This window comes from Microplitis demolitor, chromosome 4 (assembly GCF_026212275.2).
Source record: "Microplitis demolitor isolate Queensland-Clemson2020A chromosome 4, iyMicDemo2.1a, whole genome shotgun sequence".
NCBI classification, from domain to species: Eukaryota; Metazoa; Arthropoda; class Insecta; order Hymenoptera; family Braconidae; genus Microplitis; species Microplitis demolitor.
The window spans coordinates 18,816,677-18,835,994 of NC_068548.1; the positions used below are offsets into that span (position 1 = coordinate 18,816,677).

Genomic DNA, 19,318 nt, shown 5'->3' on the forward strand with positions numbered 1-19,318 from the left:
CAACCTAATACTTAAATCACATTAATTTTAATTTTTATTATTGATTTAAAAAAATGTCTAATGATTGTTAAAAATTTTTGTTCATTTATTTTTAAAATTAATAAATTTAAACAACAAAAATAATTAAACAATTAAGTTATTATTTAATTTTCTTTTAATTATTCGCTAGATGGCAGTTTAAAGCGAATTTTGTTTTTCCCGCGGAAACAGTACTAGTGTGTGTAATTGCGTTTGTGTATTTCAACATACACCATTATAATTACTTGAATAAGAACCAGTATATATAGATATTTAAACACATGTATAGATGAATGTATATATACACTCATACAAATAAACAGTACTGTGAGACATTGGTCTGTCAAAGTGAAATGGAAGAGAAATCCTAGTGTGGTCTCATGGTCTGTCTCAATGGTAGTGCCATAGTTAATTCTCAGAGACCAGAGACGCAGTCGGGTTAAGATCGAACGCGATAAATTTAAAAATAAAAGAACAATAAGAATAAAAAAAAAATAATTTTATTTGTTAGTAATAATTAACATATTTATTTTATTTTTTTTTTTTATTTGATGACACTGTCAAGTGTGCGCGAGGTGAGTGTGCGCGATAATAAAATACTAGACGTCTCTTTTTTTTTCACTCTGGTATGGCATAGCACCAGGATACCGTTGGATCGTTGACGTATACACTGAGAGTAGAATAATTACTACGACCGTTTACTTATATATTTAATTGTGTTGTGAATTTACAATAATAATAATAGTAATAGTAAGTGTAGGATACTGATATTTTATTGATAACATTTTACAACACAGTTCTTGATTTTGAATATATACAAACGCATTAATAACGGGATGTCTTGATAAAAAGTTATAAAATTATTTTAAATAATTATTTAATAATTGTACAGTTGTGAGAAATAAATATTGGAGCATCAAAGCTGTAAACAGAAGACATATTGGGGTAAGTGTTTTTGTTGTAACCAAGAGATGCTGGTTTTATTTTTTATTTTATTGTAGAACCTTGTCCTTGAAAGTAAATTTCTTTGTACTCATTTGCATTTTTTGTTATGATTTAAAATTTAAAAAATTTATTTATTAAAAATTTAGATTTTCGAAATTTAATCAACCGGTGACAATAAACAATTGTTAATATTCTTACAATTGTTTATTATTCAAGTGGTGGTTGAGTATTTTAACGTTTGTAAATTACTTTTAACAAACATTTGATCCTTATAAGGATAACCTCAATATGTAATTTCCTTTGCGCCGAACACTGAATAATTTTTATTTTTTAATTTAAATTTACTTATAATTCGATGCACCAATCATATTGATTTATTAACGAGTGACGTAATTTTATTACCTTGAGCATGTAAATTTAATTAATAATTATTAATAATGAATTAATGGTTTATTTTTAATTAATAATTAAATTCGTATTTCATTGTATGGTTTAATGTTTTTCTGTGTGTACTTTTATTTTTTTTTTTTTACTGTATTATCTAAGAGTAATTATACCAGTAAGGTGTGTTACTTAACATTGTTAGCTTTTATTTGTCGTTATATATAAGAGTATTAACGATGAATAAACGGATTACTGCTTGTGTTTTTCTACATGAAGCCAGAATTTTAAATAATAATAATAATAATAAAGAATTAGTATTACCTTTTGTTGTCATCGATGTCTTAACTATTTATGTAAGATTTTTATAATTGAAAAAAAAGCGATAAAAGATTATTTTCTATTGAAGAAAAATATGACGGATTTTTTTTATCAAACATGATAGAGTTTTTTTTTCTTCAGATGTTAAAAGTCTTGAAGCAGTAGGAAATGTAAATGTTGTATCAATTACCCGGCTATTAGAGTAATTATTGTTATTACCCGTATTTTCAAAGAGCGTTATTAAATATTTGATAGTTTGTTTTCATAATTATTTTATTTGTTTGTTTGTTTGTTTATATTTTATTATCAAGTATTATATTTTATTTTAGAATATATTATCTGACTATCATGAATTTTAAATTGTCAACATCCTGTTTCTTTTTCTTGCCCACGTGACTCTACAAAAGATAGTGATAATTGTCGTCTTGTTATCATATATATATATATATATATATATATATATATATATATATATATATATATATGTGTGTGTTAGGGTGTTTGAAAAAAAAATTTTTTTTTTAGGTCTTATGGTCTTAAAAGTTAGTCTCAGTTATAAAAAAAATTCTTCTAAAAGAACAGCTCAAAATCTCAATTCTGCTAAGAGCTCAACAAATATTCATTTTCCCATTTGAATTATGTGAGAAAATTTTTTTTTTGTTTTTTATAAATAAAAGTATTGAAAAAATTTTTTTTTAAAATCGAAATACATATTCTTGTAGGAAATTTAATGCCCTACAAAAAAGTTCCTGAGTGTTTTCTTCGTACAACTGACAAAATAAAATTTATGAAGCTTGAAACAATAGTGAGGTAAAAAACTTAACGTATACACAGTTTTAAAGCTAATTACCAGATTTTATTGCATGTACATGTTTAAACAGTGAATCTATATATTATGTAGTCAGTCAGGTGTTTAAAAAGATTTCTGGGATCTTACTTATTTTCGGTATAAATTTCGAAAGTAAAATATTATTTTTTAAGAAAAATTGTAAATTAAATGTTGCTAATGTAATAAATAAAATGAATAAAACAAGCTATTTCAAAATACATCAGTTTCAAATTGAGATGAATCGCATATTTAAGCAAGAAAAAACTTAAATGTCTGTCAAAAAAACCGTTTAATATAATAAAAACATGAAGTTATACTATTTATTATAGTTCAATGCTTCATAACTTTTTCTTGTTAAATTTACGAAGAAAACACTTAGAAACTTTTTGGTAGATAATTTAATTTCTTACAAGACCATGTACTTCGATTTTTGAAAAAAAATTTGTTCAATACTTTTATTTTTAAAAAACAAAAAAAAAATTTTTTTATATGCAATTTAAATGGGAAAATGAATGATCTGAGCTGCTCTGGGAGGATTTTTTTTGTACTTAAAACCAACTTTTGAGACCATAAGAAACAAATTTTTTTTTTTATGAAACACTATATATATATATTGTAAATTTATATTTACATGAATATAATTAGTTTCAGCGAATAATTACTTAGTACTTCGTTGAAATTAGTAATCATGAAGTAAGTTTATTTATACAGTTGACCGAGTGACCGGGCAAATAAGTATAAGTGTCTGGATCGAAACTTGGCACTAAGAAACTATGATTCATCTATAAAACTATTTAAGAAACTTCATTTATCTCATTTAATATATTTATAAATTATTTAGTGCATTACTTGCAATACGCAGCCACTAGGTAAACGTTCAAGTATTATTAGAAAATTTATTTAATATGTTTTAAATTAAATTGTTTCCTGAACCAAGTGAACATTAACTGTTAAATAAAAAATTGATTAAGAAATCAGCTGCTTAACTTCAAAATCCAATAAAGTCTCTTCTTATTGTGTATTCAATTTTTTTTATAAAACAATATGTCATACGAAGCTTAAAAAAAACTTTATTTTTCGATAAAAGATATTACAATAATTTAAAAAAGTGGAGAGACAATACGCAAAAGACATTTATTGTAAAAATAAGAAGCTTTAAAAAATTTGTTTTTCATAGGTTTGGAAATAAAACAACTTAAATGCATGGGCATTTATCATTAATTATTTAAAATTATTAAAATAATATTTACAGTGTTATGTCCACCCTACATTTTTTGAAAACTTATTATTATTATTATTATTATTATTATTATTATTATTATTATTATTATTATTATTAATTGCCAAATTGATTAAAAAGTAAACTGCTGACACCTCTTTCGCAAAATTAAAAAAACGCAACGTAAGCACGGACCTACATTTGCCTTAACACGTTGATCCAAGATATTGCCAAAATGACAGACCAATGACCAGGCGACCAAAGAAATCATACGTCATTTTCACCAATGATATCAATTAATTATTCCTTATCAAAAGTTTTATTACAGATATAAAAACACCTGAGTATTATAGCTCAGGGTCTTAGTCATCATTGAGCAGAGCCATTAGCTCTATATCCTTTGAGCCGCATGAACCAGTCGTTGTCAGGTCCGTATATCGTTTGCATATATCCATCTTAGAACTTGTACAAAGGGTAGGTTGTACTAATAGTTGTACTAGGCAAGTAATCTGTACCTCTGGGCCATTTTATTTTGAAGTAGTATTTATCGATCGTATTACAACTTCTAGATTTAGTAACTTTTATTATTTAAGATAATACTTTACAGTAAGTGCGTTAGGGTTACCAATTTCCCTCGTCGTGTCGTAAATAATCGCGTAGCGGTATTTTAGTGTCTTGTGATATTTTAAATACGAAACAATTAAAGACACAATTTTGCTAAACGGAAAAATGTCATTTATTAAATCATGTGTGTAAAAATTAGTATATAAATATGAGATCAAACGTGATTATATAAAGGATTTAACTGACCTACTGACAAATTCTTCACTCAAAAATAATATAAGTCTCCATCCAACCTTACTAAGTCAACTTCGTAATAGAAGTAGGGAGGACACTGGAGCTTAAAGAAAGAATCGAGTCTTCAAACGAGGGAGATCGACTAAGGTAAAGTGAGTAATAGACCATCTTATCTAAACGAATCCTTAATAAAAACTATAAATCTCTTCGAAGATTTGTAGAACACCTCTTCGAAATGAACCCATTAAATAAGTAAACGAAAAGAGATTCATTTTCTTGTCGTGATTTTCCATATCGTTAGCCCGGACCTCCATCCGATCAACCATCTTTTATTGCTACAAAAGAGATCTTACTCTATTCTATTTAACATCAATCACCGGATATAACATCGGCACAATTTTAAAATGTATCAAAAATATTTAACACATACATATACATAAAAAACCATATAGTCGGATTATAATCACGGCGCGAAATTCAAATTTATTTATAAATTTGAATTAAATATAATTCTTGACATCAATGCAGTTAAAAAAAAAATTAAAACCGTAAAAAAAATCGAGTAAAAACCTTTTAAATAAAACTAAATTTATAAAATATTAATTTCAATTTATAATAAAAACACTACTGCAGTGACGTCACCAACTTTTTTTATTATTTTAATAATCATTTATTTAACATTTTTTAACTTCATGTTGATGATTTATAAGTGAAACAAATATACATAAAATATAATAAATATTAAAAAAAATTTTGTTTTATTATTTGATAATTAAAATAAAGTTTGAGGTCTTTGTAATGTCTGATAATAAGTCAAATTTTTTGATCGAATTAAATAACTTAATTATAATGTAATGTAATCGAAACTTATGTACAATAGCGTATCAGCACATGCGTTGTATGTACATACACACCTTGAAAATATATATATACAGATATAATGATTTATGTACGTGTGATTGATTACACACGTGGGAGGTTTACATTCAATAAAGACAATGCTTGCGATTATATCACAAGTCAGAAGTAATATATCTTACTCATGTGTGAAAAAAAAATATATAAATAAATAAAATATCAGTATATTTTATCAGTTCCGTACCGTCGTGTGAAAGTATTTTCATTCATTACTTTACAGAAATTTACTATAGATATTTTTGATTAAATTTTTTTTATTATCTCATTAGATTTATTTGATTAAATTAATATTAATTATAAATTAATATCTGTACACATTAAATTTATTTATAAAAATTTTTTAAATTGTTATTGTGTAAGATATTTTTTTAAAATTTTTTATTAACAAAATTATAACAACAAAATAAAATTTATGCTTATTAATTAAAACTAAAATTAAAATTAATAACAATTATTGTTAAATAATTATTTTATATGTATTTACAAAAAAATTATTCATTTAAAAACGTAAAAACTAAAATAAGTGTCGTATTTATAGTTCGGACACTTTAACAATAGACGTTTGTGTTATTATTATTTTTTTATTTTATATTTAAATCCAGTAATTATTTAACTTTATCTAATTAGTCAATACATATTTTAGCAGGCGTAATTAAAATATTGTTTATAAACAGCTTTGAGTTATTTTTATATCACTGAGGTATATTTTGATGCGTTAACATTAAATTAAATACTCCAATATCTGTCAATTAATAATTGTAGCATTAATTATTCATTAATTATAATGAAAAATTTAAATAATAATGTTCATTAGCGAGAGTAATCTATTTAATATTCAGTAAGTTTTATTCCCGAGTTAATATTTAGTTAAATTATTGATTATCATATCACGAAATTTAATTTCATGGGTATATAATTTTTTAAATACTCAAAAGTCAAGTGTCTGATAATTTAAATATTTACTTTATTATTTAAATTAAGTTTTTTTAAACATATCCATCACCCGCGAGTTTTATAGCAGCTTCATAAGGCGGCAATCCATCATCTTCCTTATCATCTTTATCATTTTCATTTTTTTCTTTTTCAACTTGATAAATAGTATCGTCTGGTATTACAGGATCGTCTTTTTGACTTGGTGATGGTAAATTTTGTAAATTAAATATAAGACTCTCATATGCTGGTGGTGGCCCAGGTGTTCCTGGGCATGCTGGTAATGATGTTAATTCTTCATTCATACGATCGATCCAATCTTCATAACGTTGCTCATCAAACTCTCGGTCCTTTTAAAATAGCATACATTATAAATATATAATTTATAATAAATAATTAAACGGAGGAAAATGGGTTTAAGAAATCTACAAATTTTTTATGCTGTTTACTAAATTTGAACCAAGAAGTTGAGTTGCCAAAAAATTGTTAGAGGTTCACAATAATAATTATAATGCAGCATATACGCAGAGAATTTTTTAGTAAAAATTATCCAAAAAGTTTGACACTGTGACATGCAATAAATCGTCCCCTTTCTGGGCAAACCTCAAAACTACTTTTTTTTCATAATTCAAATTATGAGTGAAAAACATTTTTTAATACTGCTATTGCGTAAAAAAAATTCAAATTTGAATAATTATAACAGAATGTTCGAGAGGCTTTTGAATTTTATATTTCTATTAACGCACGTGTAACAGAATATATAAAATATAAAACCTTCAAAAGAATGTAAAATGTATGAGAATCTATTGGATTCTATGATATTTTCTAAACATGGCGAGGTTTACCCAGAAAAGGGAACGAAATATCCAAATTTTTCCTATACACATTGTAAAATATACTAGTCGATAATATGTAAATCAAGTGCGATTTTTACTAACAGTAAAATTTAGTTACTGACTAGATGCTCTTACAGTATAAAACTTTAAGGTAATTTTTACTCAAACATTCTCTGCGTGTAATAATTTTTTGACGATTCAACTTCCTGTTTTAAGTTTGGTCGATAGCACAATAAAAATTCGTCCATTTTTTGTCTACATTTTTCTCCATGTAGTATTAAAAAATTTATTACAGTATATGAGTTAGTTGTAAAAACTTGAAGACTTTGAACATCTGGTTCTGCTACAGTATATTCAGTGCGTTCTTGTTGACGAGTTTTTTCCGAATTTCTAAGACAGCAATAACATGCAAGCACTGCAGCCATCAAAGCTCCCATAAGGACTGCTCTAAAAAAATTAATTAAATATTATTTCATTTTTGAAAATTTATTTTATAAACTGAACGTTAATCAGTGACAGCTCAACAATTTAACGTCAACTTTATTGCCAAATTTTTTAATATTGATTTGTAGGATAAAATTACAACTTTATAATAAAAAATTCTAAAGTTTTTCTAAAATATTATTTTTATTTAATTAGTAATAAAGGAATAATACCCTTGGATAAAAACGTTGTTGTGTAAATCAACTCCAAACATTCCAACATCTCCGTTAGCCGACATATTATGTCCTAGAAGACATGGATCATTATCATTATTAGGAGTAGTACCATTTAATTGGTTTGATTTAATAGCTGCCAAAACAGCAAGCCTTCTTATTGTCATTCTATTCACTCTCAATTTATTATTTTTAAATATTTTTTACCAAATAAACGATCCTGCCGGTTTTTATATTCAGTTCGTTAAATCCTTCCGCAGTCTATTTGACTTTACCAGAAGGATTTTTAGATTTTTTTACACTGGTCCGAGCACTGCAATCAAAAATAATTTTATTACTCAATTTGTTTTTACACAATTATTTATATACATATATATTAAGGTATTTAAAAAAAAAAAAAAAAAAAAAAAAAAAAAAAAATTGCACTTTTCTATTTTCCATAAGAATAACAGAAAAGTTTTTTTTGCTTCTGATTTTTATAACTAGTTAACAATGCGTCGTAGGAAAAATCTTCAGATACATTTTTTGTAGGGAATTGATTACTCTACAAAAAAAGTCTCTTATCATTTTTTGATAAATCTATCTTTTGAAAAGTTATTAGAGCTTGAAGTCAAATTTACAGTAAATTTTGAGATATTTTTACTTTTCCAGCCAAGCTATCAAATTTATCACAAAATTTCATAGAATCTTTTTTGTAGATAATTTTATTCTTTACAAATTATCTATTATAAATTTTTTTTAAATTCCGCATTTTTTCTAGTTATTTTCGTTTTAATGTCAAGCTCTTAAAATCGATCAGAATACTACTTTTTTTAAGAGCTTGACATTAAAATGTATATTTATATATGTACATATATAAATTTTTTTATTTTATTTAAATAATTAAATACTTTACTATTTTTTTGTATTTTTATTTCTAATTACAGAAGCTGAGGATCCTCGTGAATGATTTCGTTGACTAGGAACGATTGACAGGTGAATAATACTACTGTTACTGTCAGTATAAATGACATAAATGTAGTGCGTAAAAAAGCAAGTAAGAAATAAAGGAAGGAAAGAAAAAGAAAAATGATGAAATATTCAAAAGAAGACCCCTAGCTTTCATCGATTACACTTACATTATTATATTATTATTACTTCTATACACAACACACTAACTGTCATCAACACTCGTTCAGCATACACTCTTTTTAAATCTAATGGCTCTGTACATCTAGCTTGTTTATCACTTATCATTCATACACACGTTAATGTGATCAAAGCTATGAAAGTGTCACAAATAATATGGAGAAACTTTTTTACAAGGTAAATTTATTCTAACACATCATTATTTTTAAATTTAAAACAAAAACTACTCACTTTTGTCATTAACAATATGTTCATTTTTATCTACTGCGCTATTTATTTGTTTTCATTATCATTTTCTAAATTATTGTTTTTTTTAACATTTAAAATTTAAGTTTAACACCAACACATTTTTAAATTAACAAATTTAAAATAAAGCACACACATTATGGGTGGATTTAAATGAGCGCATGTAAATTCAAGAGAATTCATCATCATCATCTTCCTCATTGTACTTCATTATGTCAAGACAATTTCATCTAAAGATTTATACACAAATTCATTATAATTAAATGTCAAATTAATATTAATTACTATTATTTTCATTGTAATAACAATCTCTCATACAATAATATAACCACTAGTATATGTCTTTTTGTTACTTTTGTAATCGTCGATATTAAAATGATAAAATTTCACTGAAGCCTCTGAATTTAGTGTTAATGATTAACGGTGATGATAAAAATGAGGACACAACAAAAAAAGTAAGAGGTCAAGTTCGGGTGATATATGTTGATAATATAAGTTAACTCTGGTCTCAACTACTGTGGTCATTGCGCGTTGCCTGGCTACAAGTAACACTACTTCATACAAAACATATATAAAAGTCATACAACAACCAACCAAACTTGTTCGTTTACTTGCGTCATTCTTACTTACTATTTTACATCATCCCCTCTACTTAAATCAACCCTAATTATGTTTTATTTCATCCAGCAATAATCATCACTAAAATTAATTGATAATAATCATTTTTATTATCATTATCATCATGGGAATTTTATTTTTTAATTCAATCAACATTATTGTTTTTTTATTTCATTATATCAATAGTCTTAATTAAAGTTATAGTAATGATAAGACGTAAATTTTATTACTTTAGTCTATTCTCAGACAATCGATTGTTTCTATAACGCAAACTTATGAATTTAATATTATTATTAAATATTAACTATTTTATTATTTATTTATCATTTAAATATTTCATTTTTTTATTAAATTAATTAGCTGTCATATAAAAAAATTATTCATTAAAATATGACATTTAATAAATTAATTTACTTGCATAAATCAATAAAAAAAAATATATATATATATTACAATAAGAATGATTTAAAAATTAATTTACTAGTGAGTATCAATAATATATAAAATTTAAAAAATTGTTTTATATATTTAGTATTTAATAAAATAGTTAACTTGTGAGAGAGAGAAAAAATTGATCAATAATAAATCGACTAATGTTTACGAGTAAAATATAGTCACGCAAGTTAAATAATATGTTTTTGTACATAACAAGTGCGGTCTTGTGGGTTTAAATAAAGAAATATATTTTTTATTTTACTACACTGCACTGTAATAAATTGGGAGTAAATTCAGATTTTATTTAAAACTGAATTTACTCAGTCGCTCGAAGTTTCGGAGTTTCTAAAAAAAAAATTACTCCGCTTAAGGAGTGATTTGGATTTTTCTTAAATCCGCATTCACTCCGATTCGGAGTAAATTTTACTCCTAGGGAATTAAATAAATAAACAGTCACCGGCAAATTTTTTTCAGTGTATTATTACTGAAATTTAGATTTATTTATTTATTAATTAAGTAACACATTACTATTATTTGTTTTGTTAAAAAATAGATTGGGAAGAATGATCGGGGGACTTCCTAGCGGATGGATGAGGAAAGTTCTTCTTTTCCTCGTCCTTATTACTGGGATCCTCCTGATTGCGATGTATGCTCATGCACCACCACTGGTATCGCTTCAACCTTTTGCTCCCAGAAGGTAAATTAAATTAAAATATATTAATAATAAATAATTATAAATTTATAAAATAATTAAACCGGAAAATTTCTAAGTATTTAAAAAAAAAATTATTGTAAAAAAATTTTGCATGCCAACAATTTTATTTATTCATTCAACGACAATATAGTATGAAGCAGTTATCAATGCTATCAATTGTCAAACCGTTTGATAATATAACAATTCAATATTTGAGGTATGAATTACGAAATCATTTAAATAAAAACAGGTAAACAGTTAGAAAAAAAAACGGCAGTTGTTTCAAAAGCATTCGATAAATTATTTGTAGAAGTTTGTGTTTTATTTATATAAATTAATGCTTGATATCGCTTTAAAAATAATATTTATTATTTTTATGTTTATTGTTTATTGTTACAATCATATATTTTGATAATTATTAAATTTAATCGTGCAGAACTTTCAATACTCCGTGGTCGTGGGTCTGTGTAGCTGGAAGATGTGAAAGACGTGCAGTAAAAACATCACAACGATCTTTAGGATCTTGCACAGCAACTTGCGGTGGAAATAGTAGATTGCTGTGGCCAAAACCAACAGGTGAAGTGGTACTTGGTGAAGATAGTGTAATGTTAAGTTCTCAGCAAATTGAATTTGTTACTATCAGTACGAGTGATCATGATGTCAAAAATTCACTTGAACATGCCAAAGATATTTTTATTGGTAATTTTTTTTTTTAAATAATTAATTTAACCCGTAATGGTTACAAAGGGTCCAAAAGACTTCAGGCAATTTTGTACTACAAATTTTTTGAATTTTAAACTCCAATATCTCGATAACTATTCAGTTTTAAAAAAAACTACAAAATAATTTTTTTATAGAAAATTTAATACGCCACAGAAAAGATCTCTAGCAAATTTTTCAGATTACTAATTATTTACAGAGGTATTTGCAAAAAACAACAAAAAAATTGTTTTTCGATAATTTTTAAAGTTCCTATAAAAAATGTTCTATTTAATTTACTAAAATAAATTAATTTTTTTTTTAATTAATAATTCACTGTAAGCTTTAGTTCAAAATTAACGAAGTTAAATTTATTTTTTAATTCAAATTTAAATTTATGCTTAAATCAATGCCATCTTTTATAAGAATATTTAAAAAATTACCAAATTTTAAATAAAAATATTGATTAGTTTTATTTTTACATTTTATCAAAAGCGTTGAGGTCCTACAGGCCCCTTGTGACTGATGTTCGTATCGGAAGTGTGATCATTAAGGATTAATAACTTAAAAAAATGATAAATTACAGAATGTATTTAAAAATTTTCGTTATTATTTTTAGGAAACATTAGAAATTTAGAAAAAACTCAAAATTCAAAAGGACAATCGACCATCGATAGTTTTGTGATATATTTAAGTGCAGGTGACGGACGCGAAACAAAACTAATGTTAGATACCGATGAGTCATACAGACTTGAAGTTAAAATGAATAACAAAAATCTTGAAGGAAGAATAACAGCAAATAGTTATCACGGAGTACGACATGGTCTAGAAACGTTGAGTCAATTGTTCTGGTGGGACGAGATAGCGGGTAAACAAGGAGGACTTCGAGTTCTTTCAAACGTCTATGTCACCGACAAACCCGCATTTCACTATCGCGGATTGTTGATCGATACTGGCAGACAATTTTTTTCAATTGAACAATTAAAGCGAGTTGTCGATGGTATGGCAGCATCAAAACTTAATACTTTTCACTGGCATCTGACAGACTCACAAAGTTTTCCATTTGATTCAACAAATTTTCCCCAAATGGCACGATGGGGAGCGTACAGCGCTGAAGAAACTTATTCACCAGGTGACATTAAAGATCTTGTAGATTACGCAAGAATACGAGGGATAAGAATCATCGTCGAGATTGATAGCCCAGCTCACGCTGGTGCTGGATGGCAGTGGGGTCCAGAGCACGGGTTAGGCGAGTTAGCACTGTGTGTTGATCAGGAACCCTGGTCGTCTTATTGCGGTGAACCCAACTGTGGACAATTAAATCCTATCAACAAACACACTTATAAAATAATCGAAGAACTTTATAAAGAATTATTAGACATTACGGAAGTACGTGATATTATTCATCTAGGTGGAGATGAAGTCAATCTTGATTGTTGGGCGCAGTACAGTAATATTACGCAAGCAATGCAAGCACAAAATTTCACAGATCTCCATGCACTATGGGCTGACTTTGAGGGTAAAATTTACCAACGAATTGTTCATGCTAATCATGACAAAACACCCAAAGCTGCTATTTACTGGAGTTCGCCGTTGACCAAACGTCCGTGGATTACTTCACAGCCATTTGACCCAAAGTTACACGTCATACAGTCCTGGGGCGGTAGTACTTGGCCGGAGACTGGTGATCTTTTGGAAGATGGATTCAGGGTGATTTTGTCGCATGTCGATGCGTGGTATTTAGACTGCGGGTTCGGTAAATGGAGAGAAACTGGCGAAGCCGCGTGTGGAGAATATCGCACGTGGCAAACTGTTTACAATCATCGACCTTGGAGAGATTATCCGTCCTCGATACATTTAATTATGGGGGGTGAAGCGGCACTTTGGAGCGAACAAATTGGACAGGCTTCACTTGGACCTCGACTATGGCCCAGAGCTTCGGCATTTGCTGAAAGATTATGGTAAATTTATTAATTATTATTTGAGTTAATTATGATAATTTTTAATTTAATATTTTGTTCTCGATACCTGCGACGAAAGTTTAAATTCCTGCCCAGTTTAAAGGGAAGAAACTCGTTTTTTTTTATAAAAGAAAACAAGTGATAAAAATTAGCGCATCGATAGTTTTCCCACAGACAGAGGCAAAAATTTAAACTTTCAGGTGCAGATCTGCTGGCAAATTGTGTATACACCACGGTTAGAATGTCCTACTTTCCTCCCTTGGGGTGTAATATACCAATTCATGATACCAGCATCGAAATTTAAAATTTCAGAGTCTCTACAGCCAGTCGAAAGAAGTTCATTTCAGTCCAATACCGCGAATTTTTATTAGCAAACACGTAAATTGTAAATGCCTTTAGTCAGCGGGTAGGTACAAACTTTTTTACCATACCTGCACCAAAAGTTTAAATTTCTGTCCTGTTTAGAGGGAAGAAAAACGTTTATTTCTTTTATGAGAAAACAAATGATAAAAAATTCTTCCTACAGAGGCAGAAATTTAAACTTTTAGGTACAGATCGCCTTCGACTAGGGTAGGCAATTTTACACGCGGGTTGGAATGTCCTTTTCTCCCTAGGTGTGTAATATACTGTGTTTCGTTCCTTGGGAAGAAACAAATAATGTTGCTACCCGTTAACTGAAAGCTTTTGCAATTTAAACTCTGATACTTGTAATTTGTTTAATAGTAATTTCAAACCATTAATTTCATTTACGTAAATGACAGTTCTGACTTTGTGATTAAGTTTTATAAAAATTAATATCAATAATAAATAGTATTTATAATTTCTGCTTAATTATAAATTGCAAATGACAATTTAATAGTTGATGACACTATTGGTCTTAAATTAACTTGTTTCTGACTGGCTGCTGACACTGAATCTTTAAATTCGAATGCCGATAATCATGAAAAATCTAGCGTGTAATTCAGGATGAAACACGATGTCAAACTGCGGGTGATGGCAGCCAACTTCACTCTGGTTTGAAGTTGTTTTGTTTCATCCTTTGTTAGACAATGTACTATTTATTTTTCTTTTTTTTTAGGAGTGATCCACCAGGTTCAGGATATGTCACTGAAGAAACTGTTTATACAAGATTAGCTGCTCATATTGATCTCTTACAGACACGTGGTCTTAAAACTGAAGCAATGTGGCCGCAATGGTGCAGTCATAATCCTGGTAAATGTCTCTGACCGCGTTTAAAATAAAATAAATATCTTTTATGTAGAGTTATTGGTAATTTTAAGTGTACAAAAAACACTTAATGTAAAAAAAAAAAATTCGTAATTTCAGAAGCGGTAAATTTTTTTAAATGATAATTGTAAATAGTGAAACATATTAATGATAATTTTTTATAATTCAGGCTGTTCAATTTGTAAATTGTTAATATATATAGTAAATTTATTTGTCATCGTGTGCTTAAATTAGAAAATCGCATCGAAATTTAAGCTTTGGTACACGAATTCAAGTATATTAGATAAATTTAAATTTAAATCAAGAGCAAAAGTAAAATAAATAGTTGATTAAATTATAAAAGACAATTTAAATTTATTGTTAGTTTTTGTCATTGAGTCTGAAAACAAAATTGTAGATTTTTATACATAAAAAGAAAAGAAAAAAAAATTAAATGAATAGATAGATTAGAAGTATGTGGCCACATAAAGTTTTTTATCAATAAATATTTAATAGGTATTTTCTTTCTTATTGATAAAGATCTTTATTAAAAGTACATTAAAGGACGTACATAATTTTCTTACTAGTTATTATTATTTAGATTTATAGTTAAAAATTTTTAAGTTTTTTTTAAAGAAATCGAACACAATAAATCAATGATTGTTATTTATCATCAATTTGAAATGTTTTGGCGGCAAATTCAAACTGTCAAGTTCTAAAAAAAATGTTTATATAGTCATACACTAATAAAATATACTAATATATGACGATACCTTGACTTGGCACAGCCACTTGTTACACTAAAAAATTGGGAGTGATTTTATTTAAATTCGAATTCACTCCGTCACTGAGAGTTCCGGAGTTTAAAAAAAAATCAATCTGCATACGGAGTAAATAGGGAGTTTGTTTTTTTAGCTGAGTGATTTCAGAGTGATCTGGATTTTATTTTAATCTGCACTCACTCCGATTCAGAGTTTTGATATTAAAATATACATTCGCTACGCTCATTTTTTTTACAGTTCATTAAAATACTAATTGTGAAGCCAATAATATTGTTATGATATATTTGTATAAAATTTTGTATACTTTACTAATATATTGCCGTGTATTTTTTTAAGAGCTTGATAAAATCTAAATTTGTAGACGAAATATAGCAATCTGACATCCTGTGTTCAATTTTTCCTTAAAAAAAAATTGAAAATTTTGAAATAGTATTATTTTGAGCGTGTGAAAGACAGTTTTTTTTTATATATAAATATAAATGATAATAAATAGCAAAAAAGTGAGATAATAAATTTTTTGCTCATAAATATTATATATCAAAACAAAGTATAAATATTAATTATTATTGTTGGCATTTTATTCTTAGTGCCTTTCCAAGACTAAGTTTTCTATTATTAAAATATAAATAAATTATGCAACAAAAATAATAAATATCAACGAAAAACTATAATTTTAAAATGCCGTAAAAAAAACTAAAAGTTAAATTTGTAAAAAAAGAACAATATAAAAACAACAAAATGTAAAATTAAATTAATATCAATAGTTAAATTTACGTGTGCAATTTTTCATGATAAAAAAATGCTGCTTAAATATTAAGTAAATGGAAAAACATAATAGCCGATTATTGATGAATAAACAAATAATAATAATTTAATAAGCAAAAATAAGTATTATGGAAAAAGAAAAAAAAATGAAGAATTATATTTACTTACGATAAATTAAATTAATATTAATTAATAAATTGATTTTTATTTTTAATTTACATTCGTTGAACTTAAAAGTGTAATATAGTGTATGATAAGATTACTTATGAGCGTTATTATAAAAATGTTATTTTAGATTTGTTTTTTTTTGTTAATTTAATAATTATTTTTTGATAAATAAAATTTTTTATACAATAATTAAGGCCGAGATAACTTAATTCAGAAAATTCCATTAAAAAGTAATATATTAATTTATTAATTATTATTAAATAATTATTTGTTGTAAGTTTATATAATTATATTATTTAATCGAGTTGTATAATTGGGTTGTATTTCTATGAATGAATTTTTTTTCTTAAATAAATAGGGTAGAGGTACCTTTCATGGTCACTTTAAGCCCAGTTTTGGATACTCAAAAAAATTGAATAAAATAATTTGTAAGAAATGCGGACAGTTAACTTTTTAAATTGTACCCGTATAAAAAAAAAATGTTGAAAGTGTTGACTGTTCTAAACTTCAAAATGTAACACATAAATTTTTTTAAACTTCGGAAAATACCCAAGTAGCATAGAGACAACTTTAAGATGTCATAAAGATTTCTTTCAAAAGGACGACAAATTTTTTTTTGTCTCTAAGCCAAGTATTTTTCTGTAAATAAGACACGGGTGTTGGTCCTAAAAGTCATAGGAAATTCGTCTTCTTTTTTCCATCTCCAAAAAGTAATTTCAATTAAAAAATTCTTTAGATTATTTATTTAGCCATTATTTGTAATTTACTTTTTGTCGTCACTTGTGTCAAGTCGTTTAAGCAGATGTTTTTTTAATGACGTAAATTCTTGATTGCTTTGTTAAAATGTAGATACTTCAATGATAAATTAAAAAAACAGCCTCAAAATGAATATGATAAATTTCTATAAATTAAAATTTTTTGACTCTGTTGTAAACTTTTTTTGACTCTTCATTAAAAGTGTTGGGCTTCATATCTTTTTTCAGCTCAAAATACGTTCAGTAAAAGCGAATATTGAACTGTATCTAAACTTTTTTTTTTCGCATATCTTAATAATATTAAAATATTCATCGATTGTTCACTTTAATTTTCAAAAGTTTAAAAGATGTTAAAAAAAAATTTCGTCGTGTCATGTTTTGAATTTTAAAATATTCCGCGCTTTTTCAGCGTTTTTCCAACAATTTTTTTTACACGGAACGTTCAAAGATACTTAAATTACACAGTAGAGCAATGAAATTTTTTAGAAAAATTTTATTGTTAATTAAAACAAAGTACTAAGTGCCCATAAGTGGTGCAATGGCTACAAACGGCACTTCTACCCTTTTATTAACAAATAAGTATAAAAAAAAAGATATACGTAGAATGTGATTAAGCTATTATTAAGCTACCTTTTATACCTGGATTAGACTTAGATAATTAAAAAAAAAATGGCCTATTGATAATTATTATTAGATGATTAAAAAATATTGTAATGTAAATAATTATAAACATGTGTACATTTGTATTTGTACATAAAATTCAAGAGTAACAATGACATGTACTTATGAATTTTTATTGATGTATTTATAGCACGTGAGAGAATAATAACAATTGATATTATTCATTATCGTGTTAATAATAGCAGTGATTTAATAAATATTATTAATTGCTGATTAATGCCATACGCCTGTCAATAAATAAAATTTACAATATAAAAGTACATTTTATTTAATAATAACTCTGAAAGAATCATAATAAGCGGTTATAATAAAATTTATTAATAAAATTATTTGTACAAATTTCTTACTAACTTCGTAACACTAAATTATTTTATCATGCACGAAATAATTAATTATAATAATTCAATTATTAAATATGTTTATATTAATTTATAAAATTTTAAATTGCGGTGTTAAACATCGTACAGATATTATTGTAATCGTTAAAATTATAATTATCAATTTAAAATATCTGTTGAATCAAATAATTATGTGAATTATTAAAATTTAAAATTATAAATTGAATTTTAATAAACAAAACTGTTTCTTAATGTAGTAAATCCTTTATTATTTTTACCTTTTTTTATATTCATTGTCTAATTCAATTTCATTTTCATTTTATTCACAATAATTTCATTATTTTTCATGGATATTTATCTATTTGTAAAATTTTAAATTTAATAAACGGATTTTATTTTATAATCATAAAGTTAGCAGACAATTAACAATTTTCGGTTTTTTTTTCAACACGTCAATTAAAAAAAAAAAAAAAAAACTAAAAATATGCGTATGTAGAAAATTAAAAAAGCTAAAAGTGCAATATTTTCAATATGTTTTTTTTTTTTTAATTTATAAATGTAGCAAACAGATAAATTTTAAATCATTTACTCTATTTATTTATGATTTAAAATTTTTCTGATGTCTGTTATTTTTACACTCATTTTTTTTTATAATTTATCGTTTTTAAAAAAATTCAAAAATTATTAGACGTCGGCTAACCAGTATCATTTCTTTGTTTTCATAGATTGGAAGGCGTAAAAAAATTAAAATTCCAACTAATTGTAAAATTAAATAAAAAATTTTAAATATGATGGTACTAAAAATAGTGAAGATCCGATTTTTATTTTATTTTTGTTTTTTCATAAATAATTTAAATATTATAAATAATTATTTTGAAATACGCGCGCAAAGTTTTTTGAAAGTTTTAGCGTTCATTTTTCAATTTTTTTTTTAAAGATTTAATTTGTTTATTTAGAAGTAATAAAAAATTAATCAATTATCTGGTGATTT

The 19,318-nt window shown here is 26.0% G+C and overlaps 2 protein-coding genes across 12 annotated transcripts; one reads left to right on the forward strand and one right to left on the reverse strand.

Moving 5' to 3' along the window:
* Nucleotides 1-371: 371 nt before the first annotated feature.
* Nucleotides 372-18,375, forward strand: LOC103568276 (probable beta-hexosaminidase fdl). Of its 8 annotated transcripts, XM_053738665.1 has the most exons (7): nucleotides 372-768; nucleotides 911-963; nucleotides 8,778-9,156; nucleotides 10,832-10,975; nucleotides 11,409-11,671; nucleotides 12,291-13,632; nucleotides 14,711-18,375. In XM_053738665.1, exons 3-7 carry the CDS (start codon nucleotides 9,116-9,118, stop codon nucleotides 14,856-14,858), a joined length of 1,938 nt encoding a protein of 645 aa, XP_053594640.1. In that variant the 5' UTR covers nucleotides 372-768; nucleotides 911-963; nucleotides 8,778-9,115; the 3' UTR covers nucleotides 14,859-18,375. The 8 variants fall into 8 exon arrangements, with proteins under 8 accessions (XP_053594640.1, XP_008543293.1, XP_014296333.1 ...); XM_008545071.3 differs by having other exon boundaries at nucleotides 372-963; nucleotides 8,778-8,826; XM_014440847.2 differs by lacking the exons at nucleotides 372-768; nucleotides 911-963 and adding an exon at nucleotides 4,078-4,141.
* On the reverse strand, nucleotides 6,262-9,946 carry LOC103568275 (uncharacterized). 4 transcript variants are annotated; one of them, XM_008545067.2, is made up of 5 exons: nucleotides 9,544-9,946; nucleotides 9,211-9,455; nucleotides 7,852-8,164; nucleotides 7,489-7,642; nucleotides 6,262-6,709 (listed from the first exon to the last, which is right to left on the reverse strand). In XM_008545067.2, the coding sequence occupies exons 3-5, from the start codon at nucleotides 8,016-8,018 to the stop codon at nucleotides 6,416-6,418; spliced, it is 615 nt and encodes a 204-aa protein (XP_008543289.1). In that variant the 5' UTR covers nucleotides 8,019-8,164; nucleotides 9,211-9,455; nucleotides 9,544-9,946; the 3' UTR covers nucleotides 6,262-6,415. The 4 variants fall into 4 exon arrangements, with proteins under 4 accessions (XP_008543289.1, XP_008543291.1, XP_053594642.1 ...); XM_008545069.2 differs by having other exon boundaries at nucleotides 7,852-7,924; nucleotides 8,059-8,164; nucleotides 9,211-9,946; XM_053738667.1 differs by having other exon boundaries at nucleotides 9,211-9,946.
* Nucleotides 18,376-19,318: the final 943 nt, after the last annotated feature.

Excerpts from the sequence above, each read along its gene's own strand:
- LOC103568275 (XM_008545067.2), bottom strand. The coding sequence starts at position 8,018 with ATGACAATAAGAAGGCTTGCTGTTTTGGCAGCTATTAAATCAAACCAA. Across the intron at positions 7,643-7,851 it reads AACAACGTTTTTATCCAAGG|AGCAGTCCTTATGGGAGCTT; the intron begins GTATTATTCCTT and ends TAATTTTTTTAG. Across the intron at positions 6,710-7,488 it reads TTACAACTAACTCATATACT|GACCGAGAGTTTGATGAGCA; the intron begins GTAATAAATTTT and ends CTATTTTAAAAG.
- LOC103568276 (XM_053738665.1), top strand. The coding sequence starts at position 9,116 with ATGAAAGTGTCACAAATAATATGGAGAAACTTTTTTACAAG. Across the intron at positions 9,157-10,831 it reads TGGAGAAACTTTTTTACAAG|ATTGGGAAGAATGATCGGGG; the intron begins GTAAATTTATTC and ends GTTAAAAAATAG. Across the intron at positions 13,633-14,710 it reads GCATTTGCTGAAAGATTATG|GAGTGATCCACCAGGTTCAG; the intron begins GTAAATTTATTA and ends CTTTTTTTTTAG.